The sequence below is a fragment of the Corvus kubaryi genome, unplaced genomic scaffold (genome assembly GCF_017639235.1).
Source record: "Corvus kubaryi isolate FWS band 111438036 unplaced genomic scaffold, C.kubaryi_AGA036_p1.0 65287, whole genome shotgun sequence".
Lineage (NCBI taxonomy): Eukaryota > Metazoa > Chordata > Aves > Passeriformes > Corvidae > Corvus > Corvus kubaryi.
Window position 1 is genome coordinate 181584 of NW_024581892.1, and position 12776 is coordinate 194359.

At 39.0% G+C, this 12776-nt stretch overlaps 1 protein-coding gene across 1 annotated transcript in view; it reads right to left on the reverse strand.

Annotated features, from left to right (window-relative positions):
- Window positions 1-12224, reverse strand: part of LOC121673237 (epidermal growth factor-like protein 6) — a gene marked incomplete at its 5' end in the record, with an annotated part of 28760 nt that extends 16536 nt beyond the window's left edge. Inside the window, 6 exons of the mRNA XM_042046387.1 lie at window positions 3251-3373; window positions 5085-5219; window positions 5908-6027; window positions 6839-6958; window positions 9737-9829; window positions 12017-12224. Coding sequence (XP_041902321.1) covers window positions 3251-3373; window positions 5085-5219; window positions 5908-6027; window positions 6839-6958; window positions 9737-9829; window positions 12017-12224 — 799 coding nt within the window. The remainder of the gene's footprint in view (window positions 1-3250; window positions 3374-5084; window positions 5220-5907; window positions 6028-6838; window positions 6959-9736; window positions 9830-12016) is intronic.
- Window positions 12225-12776: the final 552 nt, after the last annotated feature.

Below are 12776 nucleotides of genomic sequence, written 5' to 3' on the forward strand. Positions count from 1 at the left end.
CAAGTAATACAATAGGCAGAGAGAGAGCCAGCATGAATTTTTATTGACATTTAGATACCCAGCAAAGCATAATGAAGAAGAGTAACCTCTCCCTCTAGCTGGGCAATAACAAGAGTGTCATTGTTGAGCTCCTTAGAGTGATGCCTGTAGACTTTAAGATAGTAATCCTTTTTCCTGTTATTTTGTAGGGCCAAAAAAGTGAAACAAAAATAGGTTCATTTTTTTCCCAGGAATCTTAATTGCTTATGGAACCTTGTGAAACTTTATTCTTAAATAAAAGCTGAAATGCACATAGAAGCATGTGGCAGGGGAAATGTGGGTTTTCAATGCACAATAGGAAATCAGGAAACACATGAACCTGAGAACAGCAGCAGATTGCAGCAAGATAGAGGCCAGATGTGGAAATGACTAGAACCCTTTTAGGGATCATTCAGATCAATCCATCTCTATGGATTCTCGAACAAAATGTGTGCTACAGACAGTTCAGAAATAGTCTCTAATGTTTCATACATACAGGAGTGTTAAATGGCAGAAGGGTGCCTTAATAATCACAGTTCGTATTCATACCAGCAGCAGTGTTCGCAGCCTGATGTTTCAGCAGCTTTCTCCAAGATAGTGTACTGACATACAAATTGAATGAAAGAATTTCCACCACCTTCTGTGCACAGCGAATTATATATTACCTCACTTATTAGGTTATTTGGTGGCATGAGGAGTTGTAGCCATAGGAGTTTCATTATAAACAATGTGCTTAGTTGTTCTCCTTTCATACTCCAAAAATTAAGTTATATATTAAAATGGTTTTCATTTTTTAAAAAAAGCAAATACTGCTTCCATGGTAGCCAGTTTTTTTTTGGTTTTTTTGTTTTTTTTATACTAGAGACAATTGCTATAAAGAACTAATGCTTCCCCGTGAAAACAGGATTCCAGCTCTGTGGGAAAAATTATGTGGAGTACTGGAGACTTATTTAAGAAGCTTTTTGTTCATCTGCAGCACAAGCCCAGGCCCATCAGCTGGGAGCTGGAATGGACCACAGGAACTGTAGCCATTGTCACCAAAAGAGGTGTGAAGCCACAGCCTTCAGCCCCTAAATTCCCAAGACAGTGTCCTCATCCCATTAAACCCAATAGCAAAATTTCTTTTGGCTGCAGGAAAAAGCCAAAGCTTTTCCACAACTGCCAAATGACATGGAGAACACTTAGTGTTTTCACTATAGGCTGGTACATCCAATTGTTTGTGTCACTGTTTGAAAAAACATTTTCCCCCATAGCAAGACATGTCCTGCCCCCATCAGTTACACTGGTCAGATGTTCTTGGGGATTGCAGTAAAAATCAACCATTGAAACATTCAGACCTAAAAGAGTCTCCTCCTTTTTCTTTTAAAAATAAGGTATACATGTCGGAATTACCACCAGAGAAACCAGTCTCTATTTAGCACCACTGCATTTCAGGGTTCACCTACCACTGATTGTATTTTACTCTTCCTCTCTTGTTGTTTACATCTTTCTAGCTGGACCCTCAGCTTAGGTCACCACAGGCTGATCTCTGCCTATGGGTCTGACTGCTGTCATTACTGTGTGTTATTCCTCTATCCTCTCTTCTACTAAATCTCTTTTCCATTTAGTGTATTCTATTAAGCTTATGAATGGCATGGATCCTTCCTCTGGAAGGAGTTCAGTAACTGGGAATATGACATGAGGAAGTAGACAGAGGGCAAACTATGTAAGAGAAACACCAGTGAGAAGATAGGAATCATCTGACTTCAGAACCGATTTTTTTACACAGCTAGACATCAAAAAATATCTCTCCACAAGTGAAAATATTTCTGCTATTCATCTTTAAGCAATCATTCTCGTTGAATTGGTTTTGCTTGACAAAGGAATATTTTATACATAGAGTTAGTCAACAAGAAAATTTCTCTGGAAATTTTTACCTTCTCATTAAAAAGAAAAAGCCAAATAAATGAACAAAAAAACCCCAGACTATTTTGATCTGATGTATTTGTTTAACATTTCACCTGTGGTACATTTTGTTTTAACAAAACCATATCAACATATGTGACATATGTGTCATGTCAGTTTGCTTTGATATCCAGTCAAATGCATCCTTCCATTTCAGTGAACTAAAGTGACGTATCACAAGGGATGTGGACTAACAAGGAAACTGGCTCATAGGATTGAATTTGAGTGGAAGAATGTTCTAAACAGCTCTGCTGTGGTAATCTATGTCCATATCAAACTTTTCAGTATCAGTCAGATTTTTGTGTGTTTCTTTTTGCTTGTTAAAAGTCAACATTTTTTTACTGGAAGTTGAAACTTAAGAAAATGGTGCTCTCCTGTGCAGAGCCAAGAGTTGGACTAATGGGTCCCTTGCAACACAAAATATTCTGTGAAAATATTAATTTATCAATGTGTATTGTAATTTTCAATTACTATCATAATGGGAGTAGGAACATGAATAATAGAGGGACTCAGAGAACATCTGTGACATGAAGTATAATCATAATACATACTACATACATAGCTAATCAAGAATTACTTGAAAAGATTTATATATTATGTAGGCTTCATCTGCTGTAGACAAAAACTTTTAAAATGTTTGAGGAGGAGTCAAGTGTCCGCTTGAGGAAAACATCTTTAATGATGTTTCAGGAGAAACATCTGCCAGGTTTAATAAAGGTATAAATTAAAAGGTTCATTTTAAATATACAAGAACAGCCTTTCTTTCTTTCTTCTTGGAGGGTCATATGCAGTTAAAGTGGGAAATGACATCTTTATAGGAGGTCTTCCATATTCAATAGACAAACAAAGGCAAAATTTTAAGTGAAAACAGTTTAACACAGAAGTCACAGCTTTCCTCCCTTTTCTCATTTTTTGCTAAGTTAGCCTGAAACTCTTCTGGGAGGGACTGCACAGCCCTCCAAGGGGCTAACTTGGGAATTCATGGGAAAATCACAGGAGATTTTTAAAACTATTTTCTCTGTTTTTTCAAGACAAATTCACTTCTCTGTTCTGCTTGCAATTCCTAGAGATGAGACTTGGAGACTTACAGGCAAAATTAATTTGAACAAGTGATACTTGTATTAATTATATTATGAGTCATACAATTAATATATTATTTTGTGGAGAGGTCTTGCTTGGTTGGTATTGAAGCACTGTTCAGCATGACATTTCTGAGAACATGCCTTGTAATGATCAGTCACTGGAGAAAAACAATACAGTACCATTCCTGACATCCAGTGGTACTCACCAGCACAATCAACTCCACTTCCTCGGTAGCCCTGTTTACATTTGCAGTGGAAGGACCCTTCGGTGTTGAGGCACTCTGCGTGGAGGTTACACCTGTGTGTATTTGTCACGCATTCATTTACATCTGGAGAAAGATATAAATGCTTCAGTGAAAACTGTGTTGAGACCCAAGGTTCATGACAGCCTGCTTGTGCCACCCATGTGTTTCCAGGTACTGTAAGCACTAATGTTAGACCATGACAGTGCAGTGACCCTCAGAAGCAGAATTCACACTAGGAGAGAATGCTTGGTGTCCGCTCCAAATGAACCGATGCTGGAATATGCATCCATGGAAAATGTAGAGCATCCCAGTAAAGACAAAGTGAATGCAGTGATCTTCTGACTGAGAAGAGGATTCAAACTATAGGTTGTACACAGACTTCTATTAACACAATGCACAAGGCACCAAGAGAATGTGTGACATCAATCAAAAAACCGTTCACCAAGTCTCTCATTCATTCTTTCACTGTAGAAAGAATGTAATAGAAAGTTACCCTGAGCATGCCAAGATGTCAAGATCTTTAATCTACCTCTAACATTCCAGAAAACATATGATGCTGCATGAAACAAGGTATAATCAGGAAAATTCAGTAGAAAATACTACATTCGACTCACAGAAAATTGTACAGGCACCAAGAGTATTTGATGTTTCTGATTTCTCCCACATGAAGGAGTCATGTTGGTGCACAAATGTTTGCACCACTTGCATTTTATCCAGAATGCATCATTTTTAGCAGCTGACAGGTCCTCTTGTATGTCAGCAAACAAACAAGTAGCAGGAAGACTGACTCAAAAGTCTGGTGTGTCTGAGAGTGAGATTTAGGTTTGCAAATAAAATCCTGACTGCTGAGGCCTTTCCAGTTTTTGCCCCATGCACACATATTGTATGAGAAAAGTAAACATTTTTTCCACTTTAAATCTCACAGGATTTGCAGACAACATGAAATGCAAACTTAAGTCTCCAAACCTGCCTTATGATCTCCCTCCCACCCCTCACTTCTAATATTCATTAAATATAAACAAATCACATTAATTGTCTTTTTTAACACACTTATAGTAGTTCTAACCCTTCCAGGCCCTTGTGTAGTCAACAGCTTGAACAATACTCCCACAGCACCTGCTGCAGTAACTTACACTTGGCTGTCGTTCCAGCATTCAACTAATGGATTGAAACATGAGTAAGGGTGTTTTGACATTTGTTTTAACACCTGAGCATGTCAAGATAACTTTCTGCCTGTATTTATTTTTGTTAGGGAGAAATTTTGCCATGCAACAGAAATCCGAAAAGTAATTGAAACCTACTATTTTCATACTTTTTTACCCCCCAAGTTCTGTACTATCCATCCAAATAACTGTTTTTACTGAAGGCACTTAATTCACATTCCTCAATAATGACATGAAAAGAAGAAAAAAAAATATTGTGGGACTGCTTATTCATCCCAGTTTGAAAGCCAAGACAACAAAAAATGGTTCCTTAACTAAATCTTTACCAGAAATAGCGCTTTTTTTTTAAGTCAGCAGTTGCCAACTGGCAACAAATTCTTGCACAACTTGACTTGGTACAATGAGGCAATTTAAATTGTAAGTGCCAGTGATTCAGATTTTCGTAAGACTACAGAAGAAAAAACAGAGAAAAATTCAAAGTACCATCAAGAACATTTTTTGTGTGACATCTTTTACCCATTTCTGGGGCAGCATCCCCAGGACAGGCCAACATGCTTGAGGCAACAACAGGGAAGATGCACACTGTGGGAATAAAAAGAAGGAAGAGGGAGCATCCATGGGCTAACTCTTACCTACACAGCTGTAGCGGCCACTGGTGTATTTCAGTTCATAACCAAGCTGGCACTTGCAGTAGAAGCTTCCAAATGTGTTGATGCATCTGCGGTTGTAAGAGCAGACAGCTTTGCCAGTGGAGCATTCATCAATGTCTGCAGCAGGAGAAGGGATGCTGGTCAGATCCACGAGAAGGTAAAATGGGAAAGAAAGAACTTGCTGGGATTTGCATGGGAGTGGTTTGGTTTTTATCACAAATAAGCTTAATAAGTAAGTCCTATAATTTCACACTTGGTGGTGGCTTTCGCACGTGTTCTTATAAGTGAAGCAGTAAAATGTGAACTAACTTTATGGAAGAGCACAGTACCAAGTATTATAAGCAATGCTTTCTTCATCACAAGAAACTCACAGGTAATGTTAAGGCTTCTAGAGAAAGATCGAGAAGTTTGTATTGTGGGTCATCACAATAAAAGAAAGCCCCATCCAAACAAAATGCCCAAATCCTATAACACATTATGCCAGCAGGGCAGCTTCCTGCAGGCAAAGCACTGTATTTAATGGCCTCATAGCAATAGGCAGAAACTGAATCTGCTGATGACTCTAAATCATGTCAAAATTTTGAATTATGTACTGGGGATGAGACTTATCTGAAGAATTACATGGCCAATATTACAAGAAAAATTATTTAAAAAAAAGCATGAAAACTTTACATCACACTGAGAATAACATGAAGCACTATTTAAGCCAGCAAGGAGGGTTAAGTACTTCCTAACCTTTCCCCAGAATCTTATGGCTTCGGGGATCCTGCACAAAAGAAGCTGAGAGTGAGCTCTCTAACCATACCAATGCATGTCCTTCCATTTGGTCCCAGCTGAAGGCCACCTGATGGACAGAGACACTGCACCTGCCCTTTGACTTCTTCACATCCATATTGGCAATTCACCATGGCACATGTCCTAGAACCTAAAAACAGGATTTAAAATAACAAGAGAGCAAAATTCTAGGCTGGAATCACACACTAATTTTAAGTTAGATATGGATGAACACAGAAATTAATTAGAACAACAAAATTTAATTCATTATAAATAAAGCTATTCATACATTAACATATTAAAAATTCAGGAAACTATGAACAAACAAAACTCTGTCATTGAAAAACTAGAAGCTTCCTCAGGTCTGAAAAATCAGGTTGGCTTAAAAAGCAGAATGCTTTCCATTTCATGCTGGCTTAAAACACAGAAGATAGGTAGAAATACCTATTTTTACAACAAGTTTAGATAAGCCTTAGATCACACAAGAAATGTTTGCAAGAACAGTTTTCATCAACTGTGGAAAGCATATCAACACAGATAAAATAAATCAATTGTGGAGCACAGAAAGGTAAAGCAAGGAATAATGGCATGAAATTCAGCGCAGTAAAAAGTAATCTGTATTGGTGCTTTGCTTGAATACATTCAGTCATCCTTATTCAACAGATGAACTGGCAGGACTACACACCGAGATCCTACTAGCTGTTCCTCATCTGAATAAACACTATCAAAGACTTTTATCAGGACAAAAACACCTCTGAACACCAAAATATAAGTATGACCTGTTTACTCTACCCAGGAACTACCAAATAGGAAGTCTCTTTCAGCTGTGACAGTACCAGAGAACTGGGGTAAAGACCCTATCCCGAATAAACTAAATCTGTTCAGCACAAGAAGAAAATCTGCTGGGATTAAATGTGATTAGATTCTTTGGGTGTGCCTGTTCCATCAGCTCTGTTACTTACTTGCACATGTGCCATCTGGCATGAGCATGTACCCGTTGAGACAATAGCACTTGTAGCTGCCGTGTGTGTTCATACATCTGTGCTCACAGGGACGTGGCTTCAGTCCACATTCGTTCAGATCTGCAGAAGTCATTGGAACTGACTGAGTGCTGGGCTTTTATACATATATTCATGCATATAGGTGGATAATGGTGCCTAATGTGTTGAGTTCCCCAGAGTAAAATCGTCTGGATGGAAAATGAGCCAGCCCCTTGCAAGATGAGAGTTTAGCAGACCATCTGGCTGAAAGACTGCTAGTAAAACCAACATACACAGACTTCTACACTTGAAAAATTAATGCAAACTCTGGCCACATCTGGCCGCTTGTTAGGACGAAGTGGAGGGGTGGAGAGAATTGTAGCTAATCTCTTTTTAGGAGTTATTTTTCTGGGTTTCTCTGATTATAGTCCTCCAGTTGACCTCTGTACTAGAAAGGCAAAAACATGAGACTGAGAACAGCAAAACAGTTTGAGATAAAGTGAAACAAAGATTTTTACTTTAATTTTTCTGAGCTACACACTGGCACCAAGGTTATCAATAGCAGAAATGAAATACAATATATGATAATAATTACGTGACTTTAAAAGGATCAATCTCAAAAATCTCTAAATCCTGAGAATAAAACATCCTAAATCCTTCTCAAAATACAAGATTTAAAGACTTTTCAGAAACTAAATCAATTTCAAATTCCCAACATCTATCCTTCGCAGGGAGAAAAAGAATTCTAAACCGTTTAATTTGTGAGGTATAGGGTGAGCAGTGCTGACCATGATATTTGGCCTATGACAAGGGGACAACAGCTGTGTTTTTGGCTTCCATGAACTGACATCTCTACTTCTTGTAGTGATTTGTAAGCAGACAGAACTCATTTACAGAATGCACCAGTACACGCAGCCTATTCAATATGTGTTTAACAGCACATATGACCGATAACATAATTTCAGTAAAGATGCAGCTCTCCAGGCAAGCACTGAGCAGCTCCACTTCTAACGGGAAAAGCATCTGTTCTTGTGTCACACCCTGCAGACCACAGGAAAAAAACCTCCAGGCCATTCAAAGCATAAACTTTGTGGAGGTGCACAAGTGCTTGTTACAGCTCAGTCCAGGGAAGAGAGAGGGCTGCATTCTATTATTTAAACATAGGGTATGTTTGAAAAAGGACAACCTATCTGCTTGCAAATCACACTGGATTTTTGTGCTAGTGTGACTCCATTAAATAACTAAGACTCTCTTAACAAAAAAACTAGAGAGCAAACTGGAGAACAAAAGTTATTCCACTTAGACAATACATTTTCAAAAGTGCTTATCTGCACCTATCTCTCACAATGCACAGATAGCATACACAGCTCCAAAAAAGAACCTATGGAGATAAGACTAATTTAGCTCAGACTTGGTGGCAGACTAATACAGTCCCCTTATCTCTGTTATTTTAGTTAGCTCGTGTTGAGCTTGCTCAGCGGGACTTTCTGCTGTAAGGACAGACCAAGGCTACATCTGCCAGTAAATTAAAAGTGGTTATTAGCACTCCTGGCTGATGGAACAAACAGCTCTTGGACACTTCTGGCCTGTGCCAGCCACCACTTCACTGAAAAAATCCTGGCCATGCTTCAGAAGAAAAGCCCAGGAGATAATAGGGAATTTGCATGTGTAGGTTTGTGCAGTGCTTCCTCCAAGCCTCCGTCTCTGAACCTACTGAAGTGCACAGAACTGATGTGACTGCCTATGGAGAGCATGTCAAATGCATGTGGAGTTACTGCACAGAAAACACCTAAAAGCTGGGGGCTTCTTTGTTGCGTTTTAGTAACATTTAGGCTGCCAAATAATTTTTGAGGTTAAACTTCTGGGTTTAGGGGCTGAAGTTGTAAGTGGTATCTATGTATCTGTTATATTTAAACACAGCTGCTGTTTCCCTTTCCTCTCTAGTGGTTCTGAGGAATAAACTTCTTTCCCTGTGAGAAACATCAAAAGTGCAAAAGATGGATTTTTCCAAAATACTTAATAGTACATCTTTAGGGTATATTGTTTGAAGGATACTGTGTAATAGATGGGCTGTTTTGACTATAAAAAAATGTGTTTAGCATGTCAATGCAATAGTTTCAAGCAAAGTCTGCAGGATCTTAGGAAGCTAGCAAGGACAGACCTAGTCATTTGTGTGGCCTTTATGTCATGCTTCCATCATAGCACCTACAGTTCACTCATCTGCACTGCAGTAGGATGGCCTCTCCATGCAGTGACCTCCTCCCTTCATCTGATCCAAAACAGGGGTCTCATATTTTGGAACAGGAGAAAAAAAGCCGAGTTCTTACCAATGTATTAACTGAAATATTTCCATGTTGAATTCCAAGTTTATGGAGGGAAAATGGTGCATTTAAAGTTTCTTAAAATGCAATTTTAAGGACTACCAATGGTGGTTCTCAGAAATACCATCAGCATAGACAAACCACCCGGGCAGCTTGATAAACTGCATGTCTAGCATACAACTGCAGGTTTTTCTGATTAGAAGATTAGTTTAAAAATAAACATGGGTTGCTAGTTAAGAAAATAACATGAGTTGTGGAACTGACTCCCATCTCTTCTGGTACTTTCCTATATAGTTTTTCTGTGTCTGACTATAAACATGTCAGTTTGCACTTGTCATCAGCCCATAAGAGATACACAATATAGGTTCAAACTTTTGTTTGCTGAAGGAGGCTTAGTGCTTGCCTGGGATGCCTGAGATGCAAAAGCCTAAAATTCTTAAGTTCTTCTAGGTAAACAAGAAAATATCCTGGTTTACTATTTTGGAAGATGACACAATCCATAGTACAAGATAAGGAAATGGAAAACCAGCAGTCTCCTTTCTGAAGCATATGCACAAACCTTGATTACAGGTTTTCCCTGTGAACCCAGGGAAACATTTGCATTTGTTTGGTCCCATGCACTCGCCATACTTGCAGCCATGTCCACAGGTAGCTGGTGGAGTCAGGCAGAGAAAGAAGAGAGAAAAATAAGAAGTTAAAAATATTCTATTGGAGAACTTTTGCCCTGCTTAGTTGCCTAAAAACTTTTGAACACGTTCAGCATCCTCCATACCTCTCCCTCTGGTCTGAGCATGGTAACTACTGATTAGCACTTTATTCGGGCTTAAGAATAGTGGCGCTAACAAAAATTACAAGAACTTGGTTTTTTCCAGTTTTATAAAGACAAAAGGTCTCTCCCTCATATTTTTTTTTCTGCAATGCTTACAACTCACATTTAGTTTCATACTCTTGCCTTTTTCCTTTTTTTAAGAAGCCTATGTGGGAAGCAGCTGGCCAACAGCTTGAATTGCTATGCTTGGCATCTGGAGCAGAAAAGAGGTAACAGCACTCTCCTAGAGCCAAAGGAGACACATAATCCTACAGCAGTTTTACGGTCTTGGATCTCCCCAGTTACAGCTGAGGAACGTGTCTATCCCATGGTGGAACATCCAGAGCACATCTGTCATCAGACAACTGTCCTTACCACACATCCCAGTAAGTATAATTGCATCAGGTTTACAATAATTTGAGAGGGCTACATCTAACCTGGATGCATTAAAAAGCAACTCTAAACCCTCTGGATCATCAATCAGAAATTAAATGCTGAGTTTTATAAGCCTCAAGGCTCCTGAAATCATTATGATTTTCAGCATGGTGGTTATTCTGGAAGAGCAAACCAAACATGCATTTAAATCAGGACTAGCTCTGGAGAAACAGTGAAAGAGTGTGCACCAGGATGTGAATCTCAATTCCTTATTAGTTAAGCTGATCTGCAAACTATAGGAAAATTTAGTTAGCATATAGTAAAATTAATGTTAACATTCATTTTTCTGACTTCAAGTATCTTCCCTCTATTAACAGATGCATTCAGATGTACCAAAGGTACTAACTCTGTAGATTGAGGCATTTTTCAACACTTCTTCCATCCCTGAATACAGCGTGGCACACTGCAAGACCAGCTTGTTCCCCTGGGATCCCAAGGACTCCTGCTTGGGATGTTCTCCCATAGGATGGACACATTCCTCTGCTATAACTGAGGAGATGCAAGACAGCCAAAGACCAGCTTGCAGTGTTATAGCACTGAAGCAGAGAAAAACACCACATCTGGATTTACAATGCAGAATTACATTATAGGTGGTTTAAAGTGATTTTCCAAAGAAGAGTCTTCAAATTTTATGAAAACCTATCGCTTTAAAAAAAGACAACCTACTTCACTGGCTGATCAAAGTTACATTTGCCAGTTGTCCCTCCAGGTATTAATTTGCATCAAAACTAAAGTGTGATTAAGCAATGCAAGAAATACTACAATAAACCCTTTTTCCTTTTCTAAAATGGCATATAATGTATACAGAGCAGAGACATTTTAGCATCTTTCCCTTTTAGTATACGGGTATTCAGCAATTAATAATCTTAAGCCTCTAGACAAATTCACTAGATATAAAAGGCCAAACTCTCTGGGACAACAGGTGCAACATCTGAAAAAGATTTCTAAAACATGTATTTTATGATTTTATTGTGTTTTGCCCAAGTAAAATTGGACAGAGAGATTCCACACTGCATTCTCCTTGGGATATGTAGACCTTTTACAAATTAGAAGTGTCTTAAGAGTCATTGTCTCTTCATTAAGCAAACGATCCACAGACCAGAACTCTAGGTGGCTACTCAAGCTCAAGTCAGGGGCACTTATTGCTTGAGTTTTATTTATATTTTTAGAAAGTTAAAACCTTCTGGTTCTCAGAGGCTGCATACTCTGAAGATAAAGGATACCAACTGATATGAAATCATTTTAGGGGTCCTTATATGGCATCAGAAAACACTGCATTTGTGGTATGTACTCAACAGCTGTAACAGTATAACCCCTGACCAGGGCTGTGCAGGAGGTTAGAACAGATGGTGCCTTCTGGATCTAAGAATTTCTGAACATGCAAGTTATGGATTGGTGTTATTTACCCAAAGATCTGCTCTTTTTTTAGAGGAGATGGTCTCTCAAGCATGTTTTATTCACTCTCTCATAGAGTTAGAAGATTTCACTCCTCAGAAGTTTTCTTTCTGTACCTTCTGGCAGACATGTAAGAAACCTTCCTTTATTAGTACCAGGTATGCAGCCACAGAGAGGAAACAAGCAGAAAGTTAATGTTACCTTCACAGTGGCCCTTGTTCTTTCTCCAGCCAGGACAGCAGTCCAACCTGGAACCGTAGCGACACACCCCAGGCTGGCTTACAGCCCCCAGCTGCCCATGAGCTCTTGAGCTGCGTAAGGAAGGAAAAACACTAGCTCCCTCAGGAAAATGCACTAGTCCATTCCTCTGTACACCCTGTTGTACATTTCCCTTATGTTTTATCCACTGTCAGGCATTCTCATTTCACCAAACCTAGGGCAGTGCTCCTAGACAGGAATGCAAACTTGCATTTGATCAGAGAAACAGGGATGATGGAAATGTTTCACCTGCAATAAATTAACTATGCAAGGTAAACCATTTCTAATGAGAAACATGGCACAGGCAAAAAATACAGCCAGCTCACTTGCTAGAATGAGTCATTTTAATATCAGTGAAGTCAATGGGGCTGCCTCAGTTTGTGTCACATGAACAATTGGATGGAATATATGATGCCATAACTGACAGCACTATTGCCTCAGATGATGAAAGACTGATTCTACAGAAAACCATGTTGTGAACATCAGTCATCCCCATAAAAGCTAGTGACTTGCAGGCTCATAGCATGCTCATACATGCAAAGTGATTGCATAAGTTCACATAGTCCCAAGCATGCCTGAGACTCCCTGACCATACAAATTAATGTCCATTTCACCTGCCAATAAGTCCAGGGAGTTCAAAGTCATTGTGCAGATCAACAGCTACAAGAGTTGGAAAACCTGCTATGTTAATTGCCAAAATTAT